Source organism: Pyrgilauda ruficollis, unplaced genomic scaffold (assembly GCF_017590135.1).
Source record: "Pyrgilauda ruficollis isolate IOZ18807 unplaced genomic scaffold, ASM1759013v1 scaffold14, whole genome shotgun sequence".
Taxonomy (NCBI): Eukaryota; Metazoa; Chordata; class Aves; order Passeriformes; family Passeridae; genus Pyrgilauda; species Pyrgilauda ruficollis.
In genome coordinates, this window is record NW_024512543.1 from 5,195,788 (window position 1) to 5,221,681 (window position 25,894).

The following is a 25,894-nucleotide window of genomic DNA, read 5'->3' on the forward strand; positions in this document are numbered from 1 at the left end:
TGCCCTTCCCCTGCCATCTGTTCCACCTTACACTATCACATGAGCAAAAGAGGACAAACAAGTCTTAAGATAGCTACTTCTGCTATTTCAGTGGGGGTATGATGATTCCCAGGCCTGTCTAATGATCTGAATGTATTTCAGAGAAGGTAGTCTCCAGATATTTATTTGTTTCTGTTCTGGATTCCTTGGGAAAACATCAAACAGTGATGTCTGCTGTAGTGTAATATTTGAATATTATTTGAAAATACTGATTAATACCAGGATACCAATATACTTACTGCCAAGTGCCAAATCCTACAAGGTCAATAACAAAAGACTTTGATATGATAATTTCAGCTCATTGCAGATTCAAACTGCAATAAGAGGGTAGGGAAGACTACAGGAAAACCCCACAGCAAAAGTCAGCAGCTCAGAGTTGCCAAGTTTCACCCAAATGCAGACAAAAATCAGGCAGCTGACAACACATCTTCAGCAGAGGCAGCACCATATGATCTCTGTAGCATCCCTCCATCTTATCTGTTTTCAAAGTGCATTCTCAGTGCAAAAAGTAGGATTGAATTTAGAGGGGCTCACTGTCCCCAGTGGTTTCATATTAAGACCAGAATTCTTGCTTGAGTTCATATGCTGCAGCTTTGTGTGTGTTAAGTTCACTTCTGCATAGCGGAATGGTGCTGTCCTGGCTCTGCCCCTCAGCATCCATGTCCAACAGTGTCCGCTCCTCTGCAGGAGGACCCACCTGGAAAGGAAGCAGTGCAGGCAGTCCAGGTCTCTCTTCTACAGTGCTGCTGCTACTAGCAAAACAAGAGTCAAGATTGCTTGGAGTATCAGTACTTGAACTGTTGGCAGAAGATTCACCCTTGGCATTGCTGGGTGACACAAACCACCAGGGATCAAGCCGCTGCCGACTGGCTGCAGGACGTGGCCGGGGTAGGAACTCCAGTGTCTTGGGTCTTTCCAGTGTGGGATCCTGCTGTGCATTCCATCGTCTTGGGGTTGGAGGAAAAACAAGGTTGGGGTCTGGCAAACGAGGGACCTCACTGGGATCTCTGCTTGGACTAGGTGTTTTTAATACACCTATCCAAAACAGGCAATGTAAGAGAAGAGGGAAAAACATGTTAGCTGTCATTGCTAAGTGGTTCCTACAGATCTTAGTTTATTGTATATACAGTGCAAAAACATACTCAAAGCAGAAAGCCTTCATTCAGAATCTACAAACACTGTATCTTCAAGATTATGGCAATGTGAAGATGCTGGAACCAAAACCATTACTCCATTATTCTGTCAGCTACTTGTGTAAAGATAGGCTCCACAAGCAATTCTTGTGGGCTGGTCATCTCAACGAATGTATAAGCAACAAGTAATTATATTGATTCTGTCTTTACTCTGAAGAGGAAAAGGAAGATGGCTGAAAACCTACCTGTTCCCAGTGCTCCAGTTAAACAGCTACTGGAAGGGCATCCACTGGTTGGGCACCCATTGACGACCAATCCACCCCCTTTGATGGCTCCATCAGAAGGCGTGCGCCTGTGTCCACTTTGCTGGGTGTGGGAAGAGACCGTCACGTGTGTGGGAGTCAGGGACTGGTTGGGGTCTTGTTTGAACCTCTCGATCTGGACATTGACCAGTGGGTTTGTAATGGCTGGCAAGGGAGCCTTGACTGTCACTGGGCTGACAGGCATCTCATAAACCACAATCTCATCACTGTCTGAGCGCAGCAGGGACCGGGTGGAATTACATTCGGAAATGGAAGACAGGGAAAGAAGGGTGAGGGATGTGGATGGCTCGCCTAGCAACAACAGGGGATCATCCTTCCTGAAGATCTTCCGGGAAGGTGGACTAGTGCTCCTGCGTGGACGTCCAGCTCGCTGAAAAAGGCTGTCACGCTTCTTCTTCTCTTCCTTGGGCACCTCTGGCTCTTCCTCAATCAGCAGCTGACACTTCCCTGCTTCTAAGAGATCAAAACCCAGGCCTGCAGCAGCCAGCACTGCTCCACAGCCAAGCAATGCAATCTCACATCGCTTGTGGTGGGAGCCGCTACGTTTGAGGCTGTTGGTGGGTGTCAGCTGTGGGGTACTGGTAGCAGAGTTTACAGGGGTGGACTCCTCATTGGCATCACTAGAAGGGCCATCCCATTCTTCATTCTTCTGAAATGGGATGCAGAGGTATGACTGATTGTGCACAGGTGAAGGGTGCACTTTGCCCTCTCCATTAAAACATTCACTGTCCTCATCATCTGGAAAGCAAATGAAAATAGACTTTGTGTCAATGTAACATTTTCATTGGCAAATTTCATTGTCTCACAAATACACTTCAATATAAGATTCTCCTCAGAAGATGCAACTGTTCTCCTCACAAACATCATTTATCAACTCCCAAATACAGCCTATTGTTTCCAAAGAAGACAGGCTGAGAGAAGTAACTGGAAACACTATGAAAGTGAAAGAAATCAGTGAAGCATTCATCCGCTTGGGATTAATTGCAGAACAGCGTTTCAAAGACAACCTACAACTCAGTAACTTCTAGAGTAAATTTATGTGTTTGTGAGTGAGAAGCAAAAGGCAGAAAAATTTTAAGGATTTCTCCTTTCAAGTGAAGGTGTAAGCATGCAGCACATGTAAATATCATTATTCAGGAAGGAGCTGAGAGACAGCACGGAGCTAGAGGAGAATTAACGGAAACTTGTTAGCTTGACAGAGGGAGAAGCACAAGCAGTGAGGTGAAAAAGAAGAAAATCCATAAGGAGAAAGTGGACACTTGACAAAGAATAGAGAAAAAAGAAAAACAGATACCAAACAAAATTAAAACACTGCTGTAAGGTAGCAGCTGAAGGTCAGGAAAGAGGTTCATTGAAATGTGAATGGAAGTGGGGATGAGAGTACTAAGTTCAGGGAATTCTTTTACCCATCTCTGCTAAGCTGGTGAATCCTGGAAAAGCAGGTGCAGTTCTCTGGATCTTCCCAAGATTTGGTGCACTGGATGACCACTGCTTGCATCCCTCCACCAGAGCTTTCAGACTGAAAATGGTAGAAGGATGTGAGAAAATGTACCATGCTCACAATCAGTTTCCATTCTCCCCTCCCTTATATATTCTCTATTGATTTACTTAGGGTATGCTTGTATCCATCTCAACTATACAGATCTGAAGTCCTCCCACAGCAAGAAATTTTCTGACATCTTTAACTCATTTTAAAAGAAAAAAAAAAAAAAAAAAAAGGAAATAAGAAAAAAAAGGTCTGTTCCTCATGTGTTACGCTGTGGCAGTCAAAAGGCCCCTGCTGGTAACTAGCAAGCTATGAATGCAGAATAATAGAAGGCACCACTACAAAAATCAGAGGAAAAATTTTCTTTTTAAATCAAGGCATAATCTTTTTAAATCTTGATTCCTTTTTGAAATCAATCTTACCATGGCAGGTAAAAAATAAATTGCTCAGCAAGGGCAGGAGAAAACACCTCCAAAAATGTCTTCATGTGAAACACAAATGAACAATGAAATTCAAACATCACTCACTAGGACAAATAAAATAATAAGCTAAAGTCACTGTAACAACAAAGCCATGTCCCTGTGTCATAAACCCCAATATTTTTCTTATAAAGAAAACACAGTATTGAAGTACAGTTAAAAGCACAAGTTCTAAACTATGGGGGAAAAGGTAACTAAATTTATAAACCATGTCATTGTTTCTTTTACTTATAAACAAAAAAAGCCCAAGACAAGAACCCAAACCCAAATCCCTACTTTGGCCTGTGTCTAAATGTATGTTACCAGGCTCCTGAACTTATTAGTGATCTCTATTCATAGGTTTTCCTTATCATCATCCTGCACTAATTTCATGACATCAGACATGTCAACAACTTTCTGACACATCAATATTCAAAGTATTATTATTCATTTATCAACATAGTTTGAAATGGAAAAATTTTTGTGCCTTTCTCCACAAACTCCAACATGAAATATCACAGTGTTGGTGAAAAGCCACACACACTGAAGATAGGCAGAAATTACATGGAAGGAATAAAAAGATCTGAAGATTGTCTAAATGATCTCAACTGGACACACAAAATCATCAATCTGTTATTGAAGGAACAGAAAACTCAAAGATCTCTTCCAACTTCGTTACTAACTTGCATTGTTTTTTGGTAAGCCACATAATTCACTGCCATCATTCCCTTAAAGAGAAAGGGAAATACAACCATATGTAAGTCACATCTCATGATTCTTATTTTCCACCAGAATTACTCTGCATTTCTAAGACAGCCTCCATTCCAGGATTTCAAAAGTTTATTACATGGGGGTAATTTTTTGCCTTGGTATGAGTTTTTCCTCTGCTCTCTACCCAGCTGAGTTGCTGTACTTGTCAACAATATGGCAGCAATAGCAAGGCCACAGAACCTAAACTTGATCCAGCACATGATCATTTGGCTGATGACTGTGGTATAGACATTACACTAAAAGTATCCTGTGCAGTGCTCAACTGCATTGCAAGTCCATTCTCATTAACCATCCTGGCACATGCAGTACCCGCCTGCGATCTCGAATCGACAGCACAGCACTGAGCCCTATTTGTCAAGACAGACAGCCCAGGGTTTTATAACACACATGCCATTCAGTGTGTGCATCTGTTCTGATTTACTCTGCCCACAGCTGTATAAGCCAGCTGTGTAGCACAACACACCAAATAACGCATGTTGGATCTGAATTACCCAGGTGTGCAACATGACTACCTAGGATACATACTATAAACAGGGATGCATATTAGGGGAAAGCTGGTGAGTGAAAATAACCGTGTTAATAGTGTGAAACTGCTAACCTCTGAAACTGAATCTCAAAGCTCTTATAATATGGATAGAGAACTACTGAGGAAGGTGAAACTTCCACAGAGCTGGGAAAACACAAATTCAACTTCGTTTGCTCCTTTTTGACTTCTCAGAGCAATCTTCGCTTGCAAAGAACAAACTGAATGTTTGCTGTTACTATCAAAGTGCAGCTCAGTGTGAACAGGAAGATAAATAGCTACCAGAATAATTTCAAGGCCTCCTACATTTGCCTTAAGGTTATAAAATTTTCATCCTTCCTTTTATTTTTTGCTCCTTCTCTTTTCCCCACAAATTACAAACAGACCTCAAAGACCTGTTCAGAAGATTGCTGCACATCATTTTAGTTAGACAGTGCTGTGCATTTGAAAGCAATTCAAAACATGCCGACTTAGAGAATGTTCCTGCTAGAGCAGTATTGTCTGCTATTGCCCTAAGGAAAGAGCAACTGGAATGATTTGAAAGCACTAGCACTAAAACTATATTTCAATCACCAACATAACAACTCAGGAACCTAAAGACTTCTTACCTGTAATCTATTTAGATTAACTAATCAGAAGGCTGTTACTTACTTTGTTCTATTATTGACTGAGTCACTTTTCTGTTGCCTTTTTCTACTGGGAAGTCAATGGCACCTCTTTTTGAGAATGATAAGATGACAAGGTTTATTTGCTCAGCAAATTGCAAAAAACTTCCTTGCAACTGTAAGACAGCATGTCTGGTGTCTCAATACCATTCTGTAATACTATGTTAAGACATTAATACAATATTGCAGTGAATTTTAAAAAGGCTGTTGCCAGGCTCACCCCTGTTCAGTTTTCAAGATTTTAAGATGTAACTGCCAAAAGATTTTAAGTTACATTCACTATCACCTTCTGAAAAATTAGTAACCTGAACGAAAAGCAGGGTGACCATCACCGTGCCATAGTAAGCCTGTGACTAAACAATGCCAAGTTTAAAGACAATTAAAACTTCACAGTATATCCTTGAGAATACACTGTAAGATCACAACTGAACTGCCACAGAACTAGTCCAACATAAAGCTTCATCCAGTCTCAGCAATTCACTACAAAACTCTTCTGCTGCTGCGCATATTCTTTTTGTTCAAAGATAGAGAAGTGTTAATAATCATTGTATTATCTTTTCATGACTGCCTTTACTTGATATTAATTATAGGTCACTGCAATTCTCACAATGCTATTCTCGAATAAACTTGGAATTATCTCCTACAAAAAATACATGGAAAGTGATAAAACTTATGAAGATAAAAGTTCCCTGGATCACAAAGTCCCATAAGCAGCAGTAACAGCAGCACTTCTCCTACCAGAATGGCATTATGGAGAATACTTGAACTGGACTTCTCTATCCTAAGTTTAGCTCTCCACTTTACCCCAATTCTCCCGTGGTTCAGTATTTGGGTTGGCCCTATTTAATCTCTTTATCAATGATCTGGATGAGGGCATTGAGAACACCGTCGGCCAGTTTGCAGTGACACTGAGTTGGGTGGAAGTGTTGATCTGCTGGAGGGCAGGAAGCTCTGCAGAGGGATCTGGACAGGCTGCACTGATGACGAATCGAGACCAACTGTATAAGGTACAATAAGGTGAAGTGGTGGGTTCTGCACTTCGCACACAACAACCCCATGCAATGTTACTCGTCCCCATCAATGGAGATGAGTGGCTGGAAAGCTGCTTGATGGAAAAGGACCTGGGGATGCTGGTCAACAGGCAGTTGAACATGAGCCAGCAGTGCATCCAGGTAGCCAAGAAAGCCAACAGCATCCGGGAAGGAAAGTGATTGTTCTCCTGTACTCAGTGCCAGCGAGGGCACACCTTGAATCCTGTGTTCAGTTCTGGGGCCGTTACTACAAGAAAGACACTGAGGAGCTGGAGCATGTTCAGAGAAGGGCAACGGAGCTAGGGAAGGGGAATGTCACTCTCATGAAGCACAGCTGAAGAGAGCTGGGGTTGTTTAACCTGCAGAAAAGGGAGCTTAGGGAGTCCTTATCACTGTCTACAACTTCCTGAAAGGAGCATCTAGCCAGGTGGGGTCAGCCTCCTCACCCAAATAACAAGTCATGGGACAAGAGAAATGGCCTCAAGTTGCACCAGGAGAGGTTTAGCTTAAGTATTAGGAGAAATTTCTTCACTGAAAGGGTGGTCAGGCATTGGAACAGGCTGCCCAGGAAAGTGGTGGAATCACTATCGCCGGAAATGTTCCAAAGATGTGTGGATGTGGCACTTGGAGAGATGGTTTATTGGTGAGCAAGGCAGTGTAGGTTAATAGTTTGACTCAATCTTAAATGTCTTTCTCAACCTTAAATATTCAATGAAGTTTTATTGCCTTACCCTGTGTAAATTAAGAATTTAAAAATACTAAAAAATATCAAGAACTATCTTTTGAGTCACTAATATTTACTGCAACTCTGCTCCCTTTAAATTAAAGTCTGCAGTCTGGCATGAGCTCAGCAAGGAGTGGTTCATTGTATGTTAGCCATACTGCCCTCTCAGCAAAACTCTCAAATTTCAGACACTCTGCAAAATGCAATATCCATATCGAGTCTCCCTAGGAGAGACTCTGAGTACTACAGAACATCTCAGCTGTAGAGTGAACAGGACAGTTTTATGAGCAACCACAGTTTGCAAGCAACTCCATTCCAGCTGTCTGTGCCCAAAAGCAATCAGCGCTTCCCACTGATTAGTAATGAATAGAAAATAGAAGAGGTCTATTCCCAGAATTCTAAGAACGTGATTTCAAGGTAGAAGAGGTTTTTTCCAGCTTCAGTGATCTCCCCACCTTTTACATAATTAATGATTGTAAAGTGTGACATCTCTTTCAATTCCTTAGAATGCTATCCTATCCTTCATTTGTAGAACAGGTAAAGCACAGGCAGCAGCAAAAGAAGCTTCCTCCATATTGTCCTGCCAACATGTCTTGAGTATCTCAGAGAAAGAACATGTTTTAAAAGATCCAGGTCCTCTTGCAGGGGACTATAATACTGACGCACTATGCAAACATCAATTTTTTAGGCATTTCACACCTGACCACATAATAGTAAAGATAAAGATTATAACCGGCTATTTTATTTTCCCTGCTAAAAGACATGGCATGAGTCAAACCATCAATTTATCAGGGGGAAAACACTCAAACATTACTAAAAATTACCAAGCATTCAAATCTTTTAGAAGGCCAAAATAGCCCTGTGTTTAAAGCAGCATTCCAGCAATGATTCACTGGAGTCCTGGTATAAATCATTCGCACACACAAAGGAAAAAAAAAGAAACCACAGAACAATAACCTACAGAAACAGAGGTACAACCTGTATTTCTGCAAAAATCACTGTCAGGACTGATTCACTCAAGGCACATGTCCTTTTCAAAAGACTAAAGAGAAGATATCTGCTTGGCTTTACCAGATACTTTTTATATACTAGCATTTAACACAATGAAACTACAGAAAGCTGAGCCTTAAAACAGAGAAAAATTATTACAGAGAATTTTGCACAGCTAAGAAATTTGACAGCTTACAAATACACCTAACAACGTAATACGAGACAGTGAAACATCTGTTGCTAGGCAAATGAACTGAATGCAATTTTGTAAACTGTTCTGAATCTCTAACACCTCTGGCACAGGAAAGAAGTTTGGAAGCAGAAAGGCATTTGCAAGTGGATAGGCAAACATCCTGTGAGCCAGCTCACGATCACCTTTAGAACCTAGAAATGAGTCTTCCTCCAGGCCCTCTCTTACCCCTCTTCTCCTGCACCTAGCTCCTTGTGACAAAGCGAGCTTGGTCCCCAGGTGCGTCCCTTTTTCTTCTGGCCTCTCTTCTCTTCTTCTTCTCCTTCCTCCTTTGGAAGGACTGAGCTTCGTCCCCACGTTTTACTGCTTTCAGCAGGTGTCACTTCACAAATGGAAAGAATAGCGGAAAATGGGAAGGAAAAACAGATACACAGATTAAAAGAATCGGTTCCACGGCAACATAAAGAATAAAACATAGGCCAGAACAGGAATAGTAACAAAAGTGATTTTCCCATAATTCTGACCGTTTATCAACACAAATCTAACAACCAAATGCCGAATTAAGCATTCCCTAATCCTTTCAAGTATAGGTAGCCTCACCAGCTTTATTCCACCACCAGTTTCTCTTTAGAACAAGTGCTGTGATATCCAAGTACAAACACTATACATTAGTTAACACGACTTTCATAATTCTAAGACATGTATGTCTGCCTAATTCTGTGTTAATATGGGAACATTATTTGCATGAAAAGTGCCCTTGTTCTTATTTCCTTAAAACAGTAACTTAATACACTACAGCAATGTTTTACACATCTACTCTGCAAATTAGTATTATTTAAAATTAACTTGTACACCTATGGAATATATTTTCTATAGAAACAGCAGTATTTCACAAACTTGAGTAAGCATGGTTTTAGCTCCAAATCAGGTGGTACTTCCTCCATCACTAGGACACTCCATTTTTCTCTCCAAATGTATACATGCAAGGCACAAGGCAAACATTTTAGGTGCTTTCTTTAACAGTCCTGTCCTAGATAAGGAATCTTGGCATCTTACCACGCTGACAGACTGCACATTTCCCAAATTCAATACTACATTGAGCTCCTTACACTGTATGGCCCTGAGTCTGGGAATAATAGTAGGACTTGCAGGAGGGCTGGAGCAGCTACTGATCAAGCTTTTCCTTTTGTCCATCGTTGGAGAAGCCTGCACAGTGAATTTATGCTGAAAATCTGTTTAGCAAAAGAAAAAAAAAAAGGCAGAAAGACACAGTCAAAATTATCTTTTTTTTTAATATAAGAAAAAAATAAATAATAATTTATGGTAACTTTCAAAGAGTGCAACTTATGTAGAAATGAAGTTTTACAGCTAATTGCTATTTCCTCATTGTACACAATAAGAATTCAGCACAAAGATGTGCACTCACAGCCCTGAAAATGTATCTTCTTAGTATATGTGTGAAACACATACACACACAGACGTTGTGCTGAGTGACATGCCAAATTACACCCCTGTATAAATCCTAGCACCTTACCTCTCACTTTCTTAAGCATCACCAAAAATAGGTGTTTGCAGACCTAAAGAAAGGCATAGGTAACATACACATTTTATCATAATTTCTCTTCTGAACAGCCAATGTCTCCCAGAAAACAAAGAATATAGTGCAAGTCATCATCCCTGATATAACAATGAGCACTAGGTGATTTACAAACCCCAGACATCTGTTTTTTTGACAAATTTAAATCTCCATAAAGAATCTGCAGTAGAAATGCTAAGGATTCAGTATTTCTGAATATCAGCATCTTCACTCTTAAGAGTGACTTTGCCAACATCTTACTAATATTTAACATTTCTTCCAGAAGTCGCTTCAGTGTCAACAGGAGTTCACATATGAACTAGCAATCTAGGGATTTAGTGTCACAGCTATCAATGTATTTTTGGTAATTTTTTACACTAAAAAAAAATCCAGTAAATTATAGTTTCTCATGCAGCATTATGTAAAATATTTCCTGAGCATCATCTTCTATGTACATCCTTTAAAAAACTGATTCTTTTGAGTATTAACATGTTAAACTGCAACACCACATTTTTACAATAAGCTATATACAGCCAACAGCTAACCAACACGTTGCATTTCAAACTAAATTCTGGCCTTCATGTTGGAACTTTGGGCAATACTAGCCACAAGAGCATTAAATTTAGTTTATTGATCCCACGGAGGCACGTTTTTCCTGAAGTACATCAAATCCTTTCCAGTGCATAAGGGTCAGTAATATCAAACCTACAAGTTACTCCCATGTCACCTGGCACAGCCTAACACACCACCAACCTGAAGGCAAGCTGATATGATTGCCATCCTTTAACTTGAGCCGGCTCCTCTTGAACTTCCCCATGCGTTTCTTGACCCGAGGCTTCTCCTGACACAGCTGGTGGATGATGATGTTGAGCTCCCTTTCCAGGATGTCAATCTCACGCTCTGCCAGCTCCTGCTCCCGCCTTCGTAGCAGCTCCTCATGGTTCTTCTGTTCAACAGCAGCACGAGTCAGCTCTTCTTCCCATGTGCGCAGCTCCTGCGGGGAGATAAGAATGTAGAAACAAAAAGCTGCCTTGTGACCTGTGGGTTAAGACTAACATTACTGGTTCTTAAGGCACAGCTACAATGGCTTGCACTCACAGAACCACAAACACCACTGGTTAAAGGCTCAGCTGAGAGCCAAAAACAATCCTCAAGGACTTCAATGCTTGCCATTCAAGGCCCCTCGTACCAGTATTAAAATTCAGACATAACCACTTGTGAGGCCACACCTGAAATCCTGTGTCAAATTCTAGGCTCTCCAGTACAAGACACATATGGATATACAGGAGACAGTCCAATGAAGGGCCATGAAGGTGATTAAGAGACTGGAGCATCTCTCCTATGAGAAAGGGCTGAGAGAGATGGGACTGTTCATCCTGGCCCAGAGAAGGCTTGGGTGGGGTGAAGGGGTATCTTACCAGTGTATACAAAAACCCAAAGGAAGGGTGGAAAAAAGATAAAGCCAGGCTCTCTTCAGCAGTGCCCAGTGGCAGAACAAGAGGCAACAGGCACACACTGAAACACAGGGGACACTCACTGAACTCTTTTTTACTGCATTACTGAGCACCAGCACAGGTTACCCAGAGAGGCTGTGGAGTCTCCCTCTATGGGGATATTCAAAAGCCATCTCAACATGGTCCTGGCAACGGCACATAAGGCAAACCTTTCAATCTATCCCTTGCTGACAAAACAAATTAACTGAAACTGTCCTTGAAATCCCAAAATCCCACTGTGCTCCTCTCCTCCCACCACAAGGACAAAAGAATTCAGCACTTCGAATAATTCTCTCCAGATGGCCAATTCTAGTGCAGAAGGCAAAAACTCCTTCAAACATCAGATAGATAATAAAATACATTTTAGTTTAGATATTTTTAATAATGGCATTGTTACCTGGCTCATCACAGGGACATTTCAATAAGTTCAGTAAGTGAATGGCATATAAAATTATTTCCCCATTGCTAAAGAGGAATACAGTACCCAGCCTGAGGGCAGTGCAGTTAGTACTTTTTAGTTGTTTGTCTGTTGAAGTTTCTGGTTTTCAAAAACTCTTCCAACACAGACACACCATGGGACAACAGCAGCAAGGAAATGCCTATCAGGTAATTTATTTTTCCCAAAAGCTACTAAAATAGATGAATAGAAACATTTTAAGTATTCCTGTAGAAGTTGACTTCTTTCCTCTCACCCAAAGTCTTCTTTTCCTTCTCTCTCTGCCTCTCAAACCCAACCTCTGAGCCCAAATCAAGACAGCTGCTTATTATGAGTTTACTTTCAGGCAAGAGACTGTGAACTTACAAATATATTATTACACTAGTGATTTTGGTTCTGCTGCAGTTTTTCTTACCAATAACTAAAGACAGTCTCTGTAAGGACCTTAAATTAGATGCAGCAAGCTGCTCTCTGCAAGCATGCTTGAAGAAATTGTCAGCTTTTTCACATCTCCTCTTCAAGGCTGATGGTCATCAATCCTGTTATTCCTGCTAACATTTTTGTTTCCTGCTATTTGCCCAGATGGACTTCAGTTATAGCAGTTACTGGACCCTTCCCCTGGTAGCAGTCATGTTTATTAGTCCATGCATTTTGGTTGTGCTCAAAACCTTGAAAACACAAGCCCAGCAGAAACAAAGCTGCAATGTTAACTAGAGTATATATATGCTGAAACTACCCTCCTACATCTCCTGTTAATAGTTTTCAGTGGGTTTCTCAATTAAGATGCTAATAGTGAAACAGTTATCAAATGCAATAAACAATCAACTCATCACAGCAATTTGCACAGAGTATAATGGAAGCTCACTACAATATTAGAAAGAGTAGCAGCTGAGGATGTGGATATTTATTTTTCTCATGATTCTACCCTTGTGTGCATCATAACCTGCCATCGATTCGGGGACTTAATATAAACTCCAGCAAAACACAGACAGAATTAGCTCTGGGAAGCACAAAACAGTGATCCCCATTTGAACTAAGAAATGGGGAAATTACAATCCAGAGAGCACAAGCAGGGACCATTACTCTCTACTTACCTTTTCTTTGGCTCTAAGCTGATCAAACATCTCTTGGATCTCTTGTTTCCAGTCTTCCTGCAGGGAGTGGAAGGAATCTTTGGGCATTTCAAAAAAACCAGACTCTTCTATGGCAGTAAGATGGTCTAGGATAGTGGCAAAGGAAGGTCGTGAGTGTGGGTCAGGGTTCCAGCAATCTAGAACAGAATAAAGACAAACAACTGTCAAGCATATCTAAGTATGAAGGTCTGAGAGGACAGGTAGTACTTTACTGATCCCCAGTGGCTAAGAGTGGCATACACACTACCTGTGTTACCCCAGCTTTCCCACTGCCCACTTTCACCGACTATTGTCAAGTATGGAATTCATGCTTTCATGCTTGTTCAATATCCAACAACACTTAAAATCTTGAACTACCTAACTACCTAGGTCTCTAGGTTCTATTGCAATAATATGTAAAGTAAAACATGGATTTATTAATTTTACAGAAGGATACACCTCAAAGCATTTTTAAAAAATAACAAATAATTTCCTTTAATATTTTGCTTTAAGATGCATATATATAGAAATACTATGCAAGGCTCTTGCAAATACTTCTTTTATAATAGTTACACTGCAGAGTTAACAGTCATACTGCAGGAGGATATCTATCAGGGTTTTTTCTGATGCCAAAATCTAATACTGAGCTGAGTCATTATGAATCTTTTCTCAGAATGGAAAACCTTTCCTGCAAAGCAAACTGGACATAACTTGTGTGAAAATAGGAGATTCAAATAAATAATGACATCAAATGGTGCATTTGGAGTTCTCCTATTTTTACAGGTCCTTTTTTATTATTTGAGGGAAAATTAATCAGTGATTTTTCTTTTGCTTTTAGGAGAAACCACAGATGTAAACAAGTCTTTTTCATTTACAATCCAATGCAATTATTCAGCCAATTACAGAGCTCTAAAAACAGAACCGAAGGTAACCATCTTACCACACAAAGCAGCTCAGTGAGCAACACTACAAAAGGCAATGTTTTACAGTGATGGGAATTGAACACAGAAAACAGAAACAGAAAATAATATGAAGTAACCCCCAATCCATTGCAAACAATTCCCCAAACCATGACATCAAAACATGTGATTTAACAACACTTTTGAATACAAAATTTGCACTCATTCAGTCCTCTCTCTTCCTTCTCCCTCATTTCTACTCCAGCAGAAAAAAAAAAATCACTTTCTCATTCTCATTCTATGTTGTCCTGTACCAGCACTTACACAGGTTCTTGTTCAGCAGGTGTCCTTATTCTCTTTAGTACTGCTAGATGCCTGCATGCCAAAATTCCAGAGCAACCAAACACAAAAACTTCACACTCACATGTATTTGTAAGGAATACAGCTTTTCTGAATGAATGGAAGTAACTAACACATGGGTCTCTCTCATCATACAGCATTGCTCCACATGGTCACTGGACTTAAGACAAGCATTACTGCAGCACAAGACATGAATCATAAAAAATGTTCTAAAAGTTTTCTAGACCTTGAAGTGAGAAAAAAGGAAATATTGTTAAAAATATTAGGTAATGTCCTAAAAGAAGTTCATTCATCAGTTTTGTGGACGGAAGTACACCAAGGGGCAGCTGTAATTAAAAACAAAAATCACTTCACAAAACCTGTATAGATAAATACATTTGTATCTGTGGCTTTTATTTTGCTTCTTTTTTCAAAATAGAGAACTGAGGATGTTTAAGAGTGCTCTGATGATCCCCTGCTGCTGGCCAATTAGTAGCAATGGGTGTTACAGCTGGACTGTCAGTGCCATAATCCCTGTCTCTTTACCTCAGGTTTTAAGCATGGCAAAGCAAACATGACCCAAAGTAAAACAAAATGCTGCAGCCAGCCAAATGCATGAATGAGTGAACAGGATAACTAGCAGGTGGCCCGTGGCTTTTATTTTCCCAGGCCTAGATCAGCCATTATTTGCACTAATGAGGACAGTTGTAACATATAACTTTTCTGTGAAGAGCAAAAGTTCAGCTTTGTTGTCTCAGTGAGACCACCACGGCAGTAATTCAAAAGTGAAAGCAGCACTAGAGGAAGAAGAGTTCACCCGAGACGGGAAACAGCCTGTTTGAAACACAGCTTTGGTGAAAGGGCAGAAAGTAATTGGGTTCTTTTGTTCCCATCTTCCCCCTGCACACGGAGAAGCCAAGCGTTCCAAAGCCACGTGGGTGCTCACCCCTGGGCTGCTGGGTTCAGGCACTGGCCAAATGCCTCTACCTAACTTTCCCAATAGAGGGCATGATTTTTAAATCCTCACTTATAGTTAAGAAATTCGGGAAAGTATGTCAAAATAAACTACCTGGCACAACACTGAGCTGGTAGTTTCACCCACTCTTTCACATGCAGTTTTTCACTTTACACTGCCTCTATGCTACTCTACCTGCAACTCTATTGTTTACTGTCCAGTAGGATATTTCTTTTGTAGCAGAACATACATGAAATTTTTCACTTTAAATTAACGGTAGCCTGTAACCCAATGAAAACACCAGAGAAATGAAAAAGTATTCCAAAAGCAGGAAAAAAAAATCCATCAGAAACATTTTCTTTATGATTCATATTCCTTTCCTGAGGCTAGAAGCCCCACCAGAGGCCACAGAGTAACAATTCTATGTTGAGACTCATTCTTTGGTCACCAAGACTATATAAACCAAGTTTGATTTCTCTTTATCTGTTTTCCTTTCTGACAGATAGGCATAAAAATGTTTATTGCATATAAACACCTACAAATCTCTGGGAATAGGGACACTGACAAAAATACTGAAGGTAAGAAAGAGAGGGCAGGAGAAAGGGAGGGAGAAATGAAGGGAGGAACAACTGAAGCTCAAGAGACATGAAAGTTGTTTCAACGGCCAGCAGACCAGGTCACAAAGAACACCTGAAAATGACCTCACACAACCCTTTTTAATAACTAGAGCAGCTCTGGTGACTAATTTCTGTATTTCTTTCACCTCTCTGTAGCCCACCTTAGGCACGAACTACCTCCACAGACAAAGCAGAAAATCACATCATTCTGACTGAAAATATGGGTTGTTTTGGAATATCAAAGCCACATTTAAAACCTCTCCCTGAAATGTCAGTAGGATAAATTTTCATTTCAAACCAATCTGACACTATTAGCAAGATGTTTGAGCTATGAATTTTAAAACAAATTAGACTTCAAACAAGACCTAAATATGTGAAGTTTTGGTGTTGGTCAGTCCTCACTACTAGAAAACAAGCTAAGAGATAACAGCAATAGCCCCCCTTTTCCTACAAAGCCAGTTAATAAAAAATCTTTCATTATTCTGGTAATAGACTGACTGTCACAGCACACTTACAGCCAGGCCTGGCTCCCACAATAACCTGCACCATTGGATAAAGCCACTGGAGAAATCTGTGCTCTGAGGTAAGAAAACCAACACAAAGAGGCCATGCTTAACAGCACTCTAGAAACAGCACAAACCACACACACCACAGCTGGCTTACCTTCCATGAGTTTGGCAAAAGGCTCAGGACACGTGGAAGGGATTGGAAGGGCAAGCTTATTCATAGCAACACCATATGCTACTGCAAGACCATCAATTCCTCTGAATGGTACTTCTCCTGTCAGCAGTTCCCAAAGCAGCACACCATAACTATTGGGAAGGAAACAAAAAAGAGAATAGGTGTTTGACTTTAACACAGCCTTTGTTAAGCAACAAGGTACCTGAACCTGGGAGTTTTGTATACTAAAGAAATTGCAGTTTGCAGGACAAGCTTATAATGAATGCCAAGCTGGTGATCTGCCCTATTCTACCTGCTTTTTTAAGTAAGTCTGAAATAAGATTACATTTTCACTTTTTAGGAAAAATAATATTCTCTCTGAAACTGGGAACAATCTGAAAACCACAAATCTTCTAATTTAGTTTCAAAACAGAACCTCTCAAAACACCCAACAATATGACGAAGATTGTTTGGTGGCTTGTGATTTCTAAAAATAAGTGAAAAATACTTCTTCAGAATTAAGTTGTTATCTTAAGATATTCTACAAAATACTACCTATGAAGTTATGGAAATAGTTCCAGGACTGTTCTCCCCCAAAGTATATGACGAAAAACATAACCTCAGAATATTCTAGGAAATCCGAAACAGAAACTGCTTCTTCATCCTTGGTGACCTGACAGTTTTTTCTTCCATTGATCTCTTACTCTCTTCTGAACCCATTTACCATCCATTATATTCTGTGGTAGTGAACTCCACAGATTTAACGATGCATTGCCAAAGAATACTTCTGTGTATGTGTTTTGAGCTTGTCACTTGGTAATTTCATTGGCTTCTTTGTAATTCTTTCAATACAAGAAAGAGTAAACATATGTTCCCTATTAGCTCCTTCAATGCTGTCCATGATTTCACAGGCTTCCATACATCCTGCCTAAATCATCATTTTTCCAGACCCCCAAATCCTCATCTAGCTAAATCCTAGTCTAGTTACTATCCTGAACAGCAGCCATTTCATATCTTTCATTGACTTTGACATCTTCTGTTGGAATGAGCAAAATCACAAAGTTTTAAAGATATGGTCAGAGGCACAAATGGTATTGCTTGCTTTCTTTCTTTCCTACTAAATTTTCATTTGCCAGTTGCCTTTCTCACTCTTTACAAAATAAGCTAAATTATCCGTAGTAGCTCCAATGTGTTTTTACTGAATCACAATAATAAAACTTAGAGTCCATAAATTGTACATATGAAGTTCTCCCATGGGTTCTACTTTGAATTTATTACCATTACCATCTATTTTATCATTCATGATAGTAAAACTTCTCATCATCTCTCTGCAGTACATTAATTTTTCTTATCCTGAATAACTTCGTATCATCAACCATGCTACCTAACCATGCATTGTTTTTTCAAATCACTTATGATTGTGTTGAACACAGAATTTCCCACTAAGGAAACAGATTTATTCTTTTATTAATTAATAACTGATTAAATAATGGAAAAAATACTTGCTCTCTTTTCCCACATAAATTTACTTTATTTAAATGCTTATGATGAAGGATTTTGCTTAAAGTCTTTATAAATCTAAATACAGTATAAGCAACCTCACCACTTATCCACAAATTCAGTATCTCCTTCAAGCATTTTCACTTTTCACAAAGCATTACATTTTCTTCTAAAAAGCTGACTCTTCCCCAGATATGTTCACATGTCCACCAGCACCCTGCTCTTTAGTGCTGTTTCTACCATTGAGAAGAACTCAAGATAATACTTGCCAATCCTTAGGAAGCTCTTTTAAGACCTGCCACCATGTCTGCTGCCTTCCATTTCTCTGGTACTACACCAGCTACCAGCTTTAAGCAACAGATTGCACAGCAGAGCTACTAACTCAGCTGACTCTCATGTTCTTGTAGAAATCTTGGGTGTTATTGTAAATCTCAGGAATTGTTACTGCTCATTTAATCAGTCAGTTTTAACCTCTTTGAATTTTACTTCAGTATAATATGTTCTCCAGGCTGGACTCCCTTAAAGAGAAATTTTCAGCTTAAAATGCCTCTTTGCTCTATTCTGGCAGACACAAGTCACTGAGGATTTTTTCTAGTATAGCCTTGTTTTCTTTGCACTCCCACATTTTACCCACCTCTGGGCTGTTATGTTCTCCTGCAGGGTTCTCACCTGTGCTGCATTTGAAAGCAAGGGATTCGGTTTTATGCTGTAAGAAGACTCTCTTCAAAACCCTTTTATCTTCTTTGTTTTATGTTAAATTTGAAAGAGCTCTAGTCAATGCATCATCTTCCTCATTTGGATACCGACTGAGCTTTTAAAAATATGTCTTTAGTAGTCTTTTCTACACTGCCTTCTTCCTTCTTTTAAAGGATTTCCCATACATTCAGTCGGAGTTTTAACAATGTCCTGAAAAGATATCCATGTTGTGTGTTCTGCTTTTGTTGTTTTTACACACAGTTCCCAATGTTGTCAATAATCTTGAGATTAAACACTACTGTAATGGACTAATTTTTCTTAATTGTGCTTGCAAAGATATAAAATCTTAATATACATATATTTGGACCATGTCATACTGTACCACCTTGAAGGCCTCCTAAGTACAACTGAAGACCAAATGAAAAACTGCTTCTCTTCCAACAAGCTCCTTAAATAGCTGCTCCATGAAAGAGTTAAAATATAAATATAATATAAAGCTAAAATAGTAAGCTTTTCTTGTTTCAAAGCAAGTTTCCCTGTCCATTTGGGAGTACATTATCACAAACTGTACCCTTGAGATCTCCCTTTCACCCCATCACATCTTTAACATTCACTGTAACTGCTGCTACCTTAGTGGGACACCTTTAACAGTACTTCTCCTACTTAGATAAAGGATTTTAGTAACTAAAGATCCAACCTTTGCTGCTAACACAACTATTTTACTTTATTAAGCAGAATATAATATTTTTTGACCTACACAATCTTTTGCTTTTTTCTTATGTAATTCAAACTCTTGAAATTATAATTTATCATTTCTTACTGTCTCAAGAGCATTATTTGAAGAAATTAAACTACAGTCTAAGTAGTTCCAAATTTCTTCTTGGCCTTCTAGGATTTATAAAAGACTCAAAGAAAATGGAAACTGAACTGAATGTATATTTGGACTGTCTAAATCTGATTGATCATTCATGTTACTTTTCAGTTTGGATATCACTGTTGATAGTAAAAGGTAATAAAATCTACCAAAGAGCTGTATTATTACTTTAACAGTAGTATTGGATAAAGCACTATTGATGTGTTCAAAGCACTTCTTCTGCAGGGTAATGTTTAAAGGAAAAAGGAATAGACAGATTGGTGTTTCTTCTAATGTGACACTAGAAGTGTATATTTCAGGAAAGGTCACTTTGCTTCTGAGAAAAACTCAATGCCACTATATTTACAGCTCATTGCTGAGAATACTGCTTCCACAGAACTGGAGAATACTGCTTTGTGGCACTTGAACAATAATCCCAAGTGAATAAACACCAAGAGAGGTGCTGAACAGAGTGTTTTCCTATTAACTCTCAAGCAGAAGATTGGGAAGTACAAAGGAAAAGGCCAGATCAGAAGACTTACACAAAAAAAGGCATAGAAATAAAGAAACAAGGGCCTCTATATATTCTCAGTGGGAGAAAGAAAAAGTGATCAAGCTCATTTATTTTTCCAGCCCCTAGTAGTAATTTTTGTACTTTAATTATGAAATGAACCGTGTGACACAACCCATGCATCCAAGTCAACTGACACTTGTGTGAATAATTAACCATCTTTCAGTGATCCAGTAATCCCTTAAACCATTTAACATCAGGTTCAATCCTACTCACTGGATTTTCAGGGCAAGGGAGGCTGGAGGTCTGCAGGATTTCACATGTGATTTTGCCACCTCCCTTGTTAGTCTAAAAAACAAGTAATTTTTTCTCACTGGTACTGTTCCATGGCATATGTACCACAGGCTTCTCTTATCCATCTCCCCAGGTTCAACACTTTCCATGAGGAAGGAATTATCAGCTCCACAAAAAGATCCCAGTTCCAACAGCAACTAGAACATGACTTTCATTAAGAAAAAAAACTCCCAAACTTCATTACATTTTTATGGCTATTATAGCTGGTATTTTGCATGTTAATGAACTGACAGTTCCAGAGACGACCTTTCCTGCCCATTTCACAACAATCACTATCATGTGCTTCTCCCAAGTGAGTTTCTTCTAATATTGCTAGTCAGCATTTATCTGCCAGGTATTGAAGTCTTGACCGTGCTTCATTGCACACAGAAAACTACAGAAGCTGACAAGTGGTCAGTTGTGGATAGAGGTGCTTGACCAACACTTGATTAAAACAAAATATTCTAATGACTGAAGTTTTTACACCCAGCACTGAATGCCTGAAACTTCCTGATCTGCTAATCTGATGGTTTTAGCTAGAGCTGGTATTCCATTCCTAAACGGAAATTAAATTCCCAATTATTTCACTGGTCTCAGTGTAGATACAGCTTAAAAACATCTAAATTGAGGAAGATAGAGCACCCAGATGATGGTTGTATGGTGCCTTTATATTCCACATACGGAAAGTACTTACAATATGACTGTTTTAAGTAGTACAAGTAAAAAACTAAGTGTACAGCAAACAAGAAATATATTTAAACAGCCAAATGACAGAAAAATGTTATTTATATGCCTACTAACATTAGCATACAGTACTGCATGAGCTGCAATATCCAAGCTTCAACTTTACCCTTGTAAATCCAAAGCAAATACAAACACATAACAGACTTACAGGAAGGGACTTACTTAAATAGAACTGTAGTTTCACTGTTCTCTGTACGATATAAGCACAAGGTTTCTACTACATATCTAGAGCTTGTGGGTACAGCACAGCAAAATTCACAGCAACAAGTTTTCACTAGCAAGCTTTACTAAGTACTGGTACTATGAACAAACTTCACAGTGGCTCAGACCCTGGTGATAAATACCATGTGTGGCCATTCCTCACTCTTTTTAAGTTCTTTGCCAACTCTACTCCAGAGTAAGCAGATGTAGCTTTTTTAACGGAGCTTGAAACATGTTTTGGAAAGATGAAGCAGTCAGTTATGATAAGGCTGACTCAGGAAATTTCAGTCCTAGCATACATCTTCTTCAGCTGTTTGTGCAGCAAGAACGCAAGGAGAACAAGATTCTTGTTCAAAGGCTGGGCAACAGTTCAGCCAGCAGTATTATTCTAATAAGCTTTAAAGAAAAGGTGTTGAAATAAAAGGGTTCACGAACATTAGAGACAATTCAATTGATGCTGCATAGACTAACTGGAAGGCTGTCAGGCAAAAAAAACCCCTATGACTCCAGTGATTAACCAAGAGGTTGAACTGGACAAGAGGAGGAGCAAGTCTAATAGGATAAAAAAGTTCATCCTGTTAAGAATTTCAGGTTGCATCCTTGGGTGGAGACAGGAATTATTACACAAGTCCATGACCGCTTTTGTAAAATCTAGGGCTCACAATCATTGGCAGACTAGTAGTGATCGCACTGGCAAGCATTTGTCTTCTGCATGCTCTTTGCAGTTTGTTTAACTATGAATAGAGGTTTTAGCCACCAGAAGGAAAAAGGTTATTCAGAGACAGTATGTAAATTCCCTTAATGGTGATGACTCTCTGTTTAAGGAAGAGTATTGTGAGGAACTCAAGGGAAGACTGGTAACTATAACAAGAGAAAGTGATGAAGGAATCTTAAAAGTAGAAGTATTCCGAAAAATGAACAAATAATTTCAGTTATTTACAGTCTTTAAGTCCTGAAGTGATTCACACTCCTTAAATCAATGATCAAACTGGTACTTTTGCATGGGCATAGAGGCACTTCATGAGAATCACCAACCATCTGGATAATTCTTAACTTTTTTCAAATTAATTCATACTGGTACAGAAAATCTACTGATCTGTTCATAGCATGCCTAGATTACTAAAGTTACAACTACAGGAAAACTGTTCCTCCTTTCTCTTAGGCTACCCTTAAAGGCCCTCTGGCACTGTTTCAGAGAACAGCAAGTTTAGGTTTGAGGTTGACAAGCTGTGTACAAACCAGTACCATCATCACAGGCACAGAAAAGGTGCACAGCCTTAAAATTTTCATTTCTGCCAGACTTCACTACAAATAAAAGTCTGGTTCTCGCTCAATCTGTCTCAGATTTGCTACAGAGGCTACCACATTTAATTACAGAGTCAGAATTTTATCCACATTATTAGAGTGCAAAATACAAGTTCAGAGACTTATCACAAGGCAATACATTATCTAGTCAGCAAAACTGGACAAGGAAAATGAAAATCTCCACACCAAATAGCTGCCATAAGAGCCAGACATGTCTACCAGATGGGCTATTTCTTTATCCTGGTGGGTTTTACAGCATGCACTCACTTGTGGAGGAGCATTAGTGACCAGCAACAAAATCTTACTGCTATGAAGACAAAGATCCTGACATTTCAATACCTTTTTCTCCACAAGAAAAACAAAATTCTCTCTATTCTATCTGTTTCAGATGTTCAGTACTAATTCCAAGTCATCCAACATCCAGAAAAGTCACTGTCCTAGAGCTATTTACTGAATTCTGTATTTACCAATCCACTTAACAGTGGCATTCAAACTCAATGTCTGGAAGTATATGGGCCAACCCTTACACTCCTCCCCACCAAATTAGCTCATCCACAAAAATTCCAGTGCATGAATGAACAAGAAAATATATATACATACAAGTTACTATTTATGGATTACATACTCAGATGGACCCAGATAAAAAATCTAATATCCTATGTGAAATACTAGAAGTGTAAAAATAATTAAATTATTTATATTTATTTATTTAAATTATTTATATTATTTATTTATTTATAAATAAAATTATTATGAAAACAAAAAACATAGTATTGGGATTGAAACAGGATAGGGAATTCAATTAAGTACAGTGTGTGTGTGTGTACACATACATTAGTGACAGATTACTACCAAAACAAAGTATTTCAAAATTATCTTGTATGTAAAACAGTATAAAAATAAAGTACTTCTCAGATTGTATTATGGCCTTTGATTATGCCAGTCAATAGCCAAATAAGCTCAAAATGTCTGGTTAAGATAAAGTAGAGGGGATTTGGATTATGGATCTCAAAATAATCTGAATGAAAACCTATAGAACAACAAAAATTTAGAGGCATGCAGTAGCTGGTCCACCACTTATTTTCTGCAGTAACAATACATCTGAGATAAGTCTGACAGATGGAAAGCTGGTGGATAAAGTTTTCTCAAGACCTGAGTTTTAGTATTTGGTTCACCATTACTCATTCTTACACATAAAAGAGACTTCCTGGCAGGTCTAGTTACCCTTTAGTATCCAGTCACTTAATGCCAAATCAATACCTCCAAACATCGCTGCCTTTGGAGAACATGGAAGAGCGGATGACCTCAGGAGCCATCCAGGCATATGTCCCAGCTGCGCTCATTTTGGTAGTTTTATGCCACTCCCTGGCCAAGCCGAAATCCGTGATCTTCAACATCTTGTTGCTCAGATCTCCATTTTCCACCTTTTCGAGTATCAGTACTGGAGAAAAGAGGGGGGGTTGGGAATAAAACGTATGCAGAGTAAAGCTAGTATTTATGCAAAAAAAAGATTTTCCTGGAGATCCCCCAAACTGCAAGATTTTCCCTGGCTTTTCGTTATTCAAACATACCATACCCTATTACAGGTTATTTCAGGCTGATTCATTCATCTGACAACTGAACAGTTCTCTAGCAAATAACTTCAAATTTAACCAAAGCACCAAGTCCCAGAAAAGAAATACGTAATAACATAATTATTTAATATAGTGCCTAGTGTCATTCTGTATAATGCTCTGCCAAGAGGAAGTGAACCACTGTAACTTCTAGAAATCCAGATAAGGGAAGACATTTCCTAATTAATCCTCTCTCAGCAAGCCAGTAATAGCATCATTTTCTTGAACTGCTTAGAGGACTTTTTTTTGTAAATCCAGATACACACATAGGCTGGATATACCCTTCATGTAAATGTATTAGGAGTAGAAGCTCTATGCACAGGTTTTTTTAAATCACTATTGAAAAAATTTATTTTTGATCAGTAATAACGTGCCCAATTCCAGAAGGCATATAGACCCCCATAGGCTCCCTCCCCCATCATTATTAAACAACTTTTCTCTGCCCTGTTTCAGTCCACAGCCAAGAACTTGAAAAACACCTTGAGGCAGAACTCAAGAATGCTGAGATACAAGACATATTCCTCTGTAGTTGGAAAGTTGTACTGTTACACCACCGAGTGTACACCAGAGCCCACAAGTATCCACTCTGCTTTAGCAGCACCTCATTATCCTCTTTATCTTAGAGCAGTGACCACACAAGTCACAGCAGCAATGCAACATAAAATAACAGAATATGAGGGCACTAAGCTTCCATAACTAATGGAACCATAAGCCCCTGAAATATTTTTAAGCCACTTTGTAAAGCACCACAAAGAAAGAAATATTTGTATTGGTATTATTCCAAAGACTTCACATCAAAAATCACGACGCCAGTTACACACCATCACTACACGGCTACTTTGTTTTTAATGTCATTACAGACACTACAGACAGAGGTTCTTAGAAAACATGAGGATGTTGATTTCTTTTTCTATGGATATATCAATTACAAAAAAAAAAAACAAAAACAAAAACAAAAACAAAAAAAAAAAAAAAAAAAAAAAAAAAAAAAAAAAAAAAAAAAAAAAAAAAAAAACAAAAAAAAAAAACCACAAAAAAACCCCCAACCAAACAAAAGAAACCCCATAAACTCCATAATCAAACAATCATGTATCATAACAAAACCTATAAAAGGCAAATATGCTGCAAAAATTACAGAAAATAATCTTCAGGACCATTTTCAGCAGTCCATGAAATGAAAAGACTCAAGTGTCAGCCTCAAGCTAACACAGCTTTCTTTTTTTTTTTGGGGAAGGGTGCGGGGGGGGCAGGCAGTATCATTCCTTCCAATAATTCAAATGGGGGTTCCCACCAAATAAAACCCAAAAGTGTTATTTGAAGCCTTCTACATTATAAGTAACACACATTTAAAATGTTAAAATACTGCTTTTACTTCAATAACAGATTTCACAAAATACTACTTCAAAGATTTTTGTGGGACAACTCAAGGTGTGAAGAAATTAGACCTATGGTTAAGTTCCTGGTTCTTGCTTCTTTTGCAAAATTTCTAACATGACGAAATAATGTTTTTTCCTTTTTCCTAATCAGAGAGAAAAGAGACTGAGGCCTAGAGTTACTGTTCTCTTCATTTTGGCAAAAACACATGCATTTTTAGAATACTTCAGTGCACAACAGAACCACCACAAGAAACCAAGGTAGAGAAGGTGCCTTCCTTTAGCCCTCTTCTTCAAATTAAGTCTAACTTTTTTACTTCTTTCTAGCAGATGAAGAAGTGCTAA

The 25,894-nt window shown here is 38.9% G+C and overlaps 1 protein-coding gene across 1 annotated transcript in view; it reads right to left on the minus strand.

The window, feature by feature from the left end:
- Positions 1–592: 592 nt before the first annotated feature.
- The window catches only part of MAP3K9 (mitogen-activated protein kinase kinase kinase 9), a 50,644-nt gene continuing 25,342 nt past the window's right edge, over positions 593–25,894 (minus strand). Inside the window, exons 3-11 of the mRNA XM_041459970.1 lie at positions 23,824–24,004; positions 16,424–16,572; positions 12,933–13,108; positions 10,663–10,903; positions 9,443–9,565; positions 8,562–8,715; positions 2,902–3,014; positions 1,418–2,233; positions 593–1,074 (exon numbers count right to left, since the gene is read on the minus strand). Coding sequence (XP_041315904.1) covers positions 593–1,074; positions 1,418–2,233; positions 2,902–3,014; positions 8,562–8,715; positions 9,443–9,565; positions 10,663–10,903; positions 12,933–13,108; positions 16,424–16,572; positions 23,824–24,004 — 2,435 coding nt within the window. The remainder of the gene's footprint in view (positions 1,075–1,417; positions 2,234–2,901; positions 3,015–8,561; positions 8,716–9,442; positions 9,566–10,662; positions 10,904–12,932; positions 13,109–16,423; positions 16,573–23,823; positions 24,005–25,894) is intronic.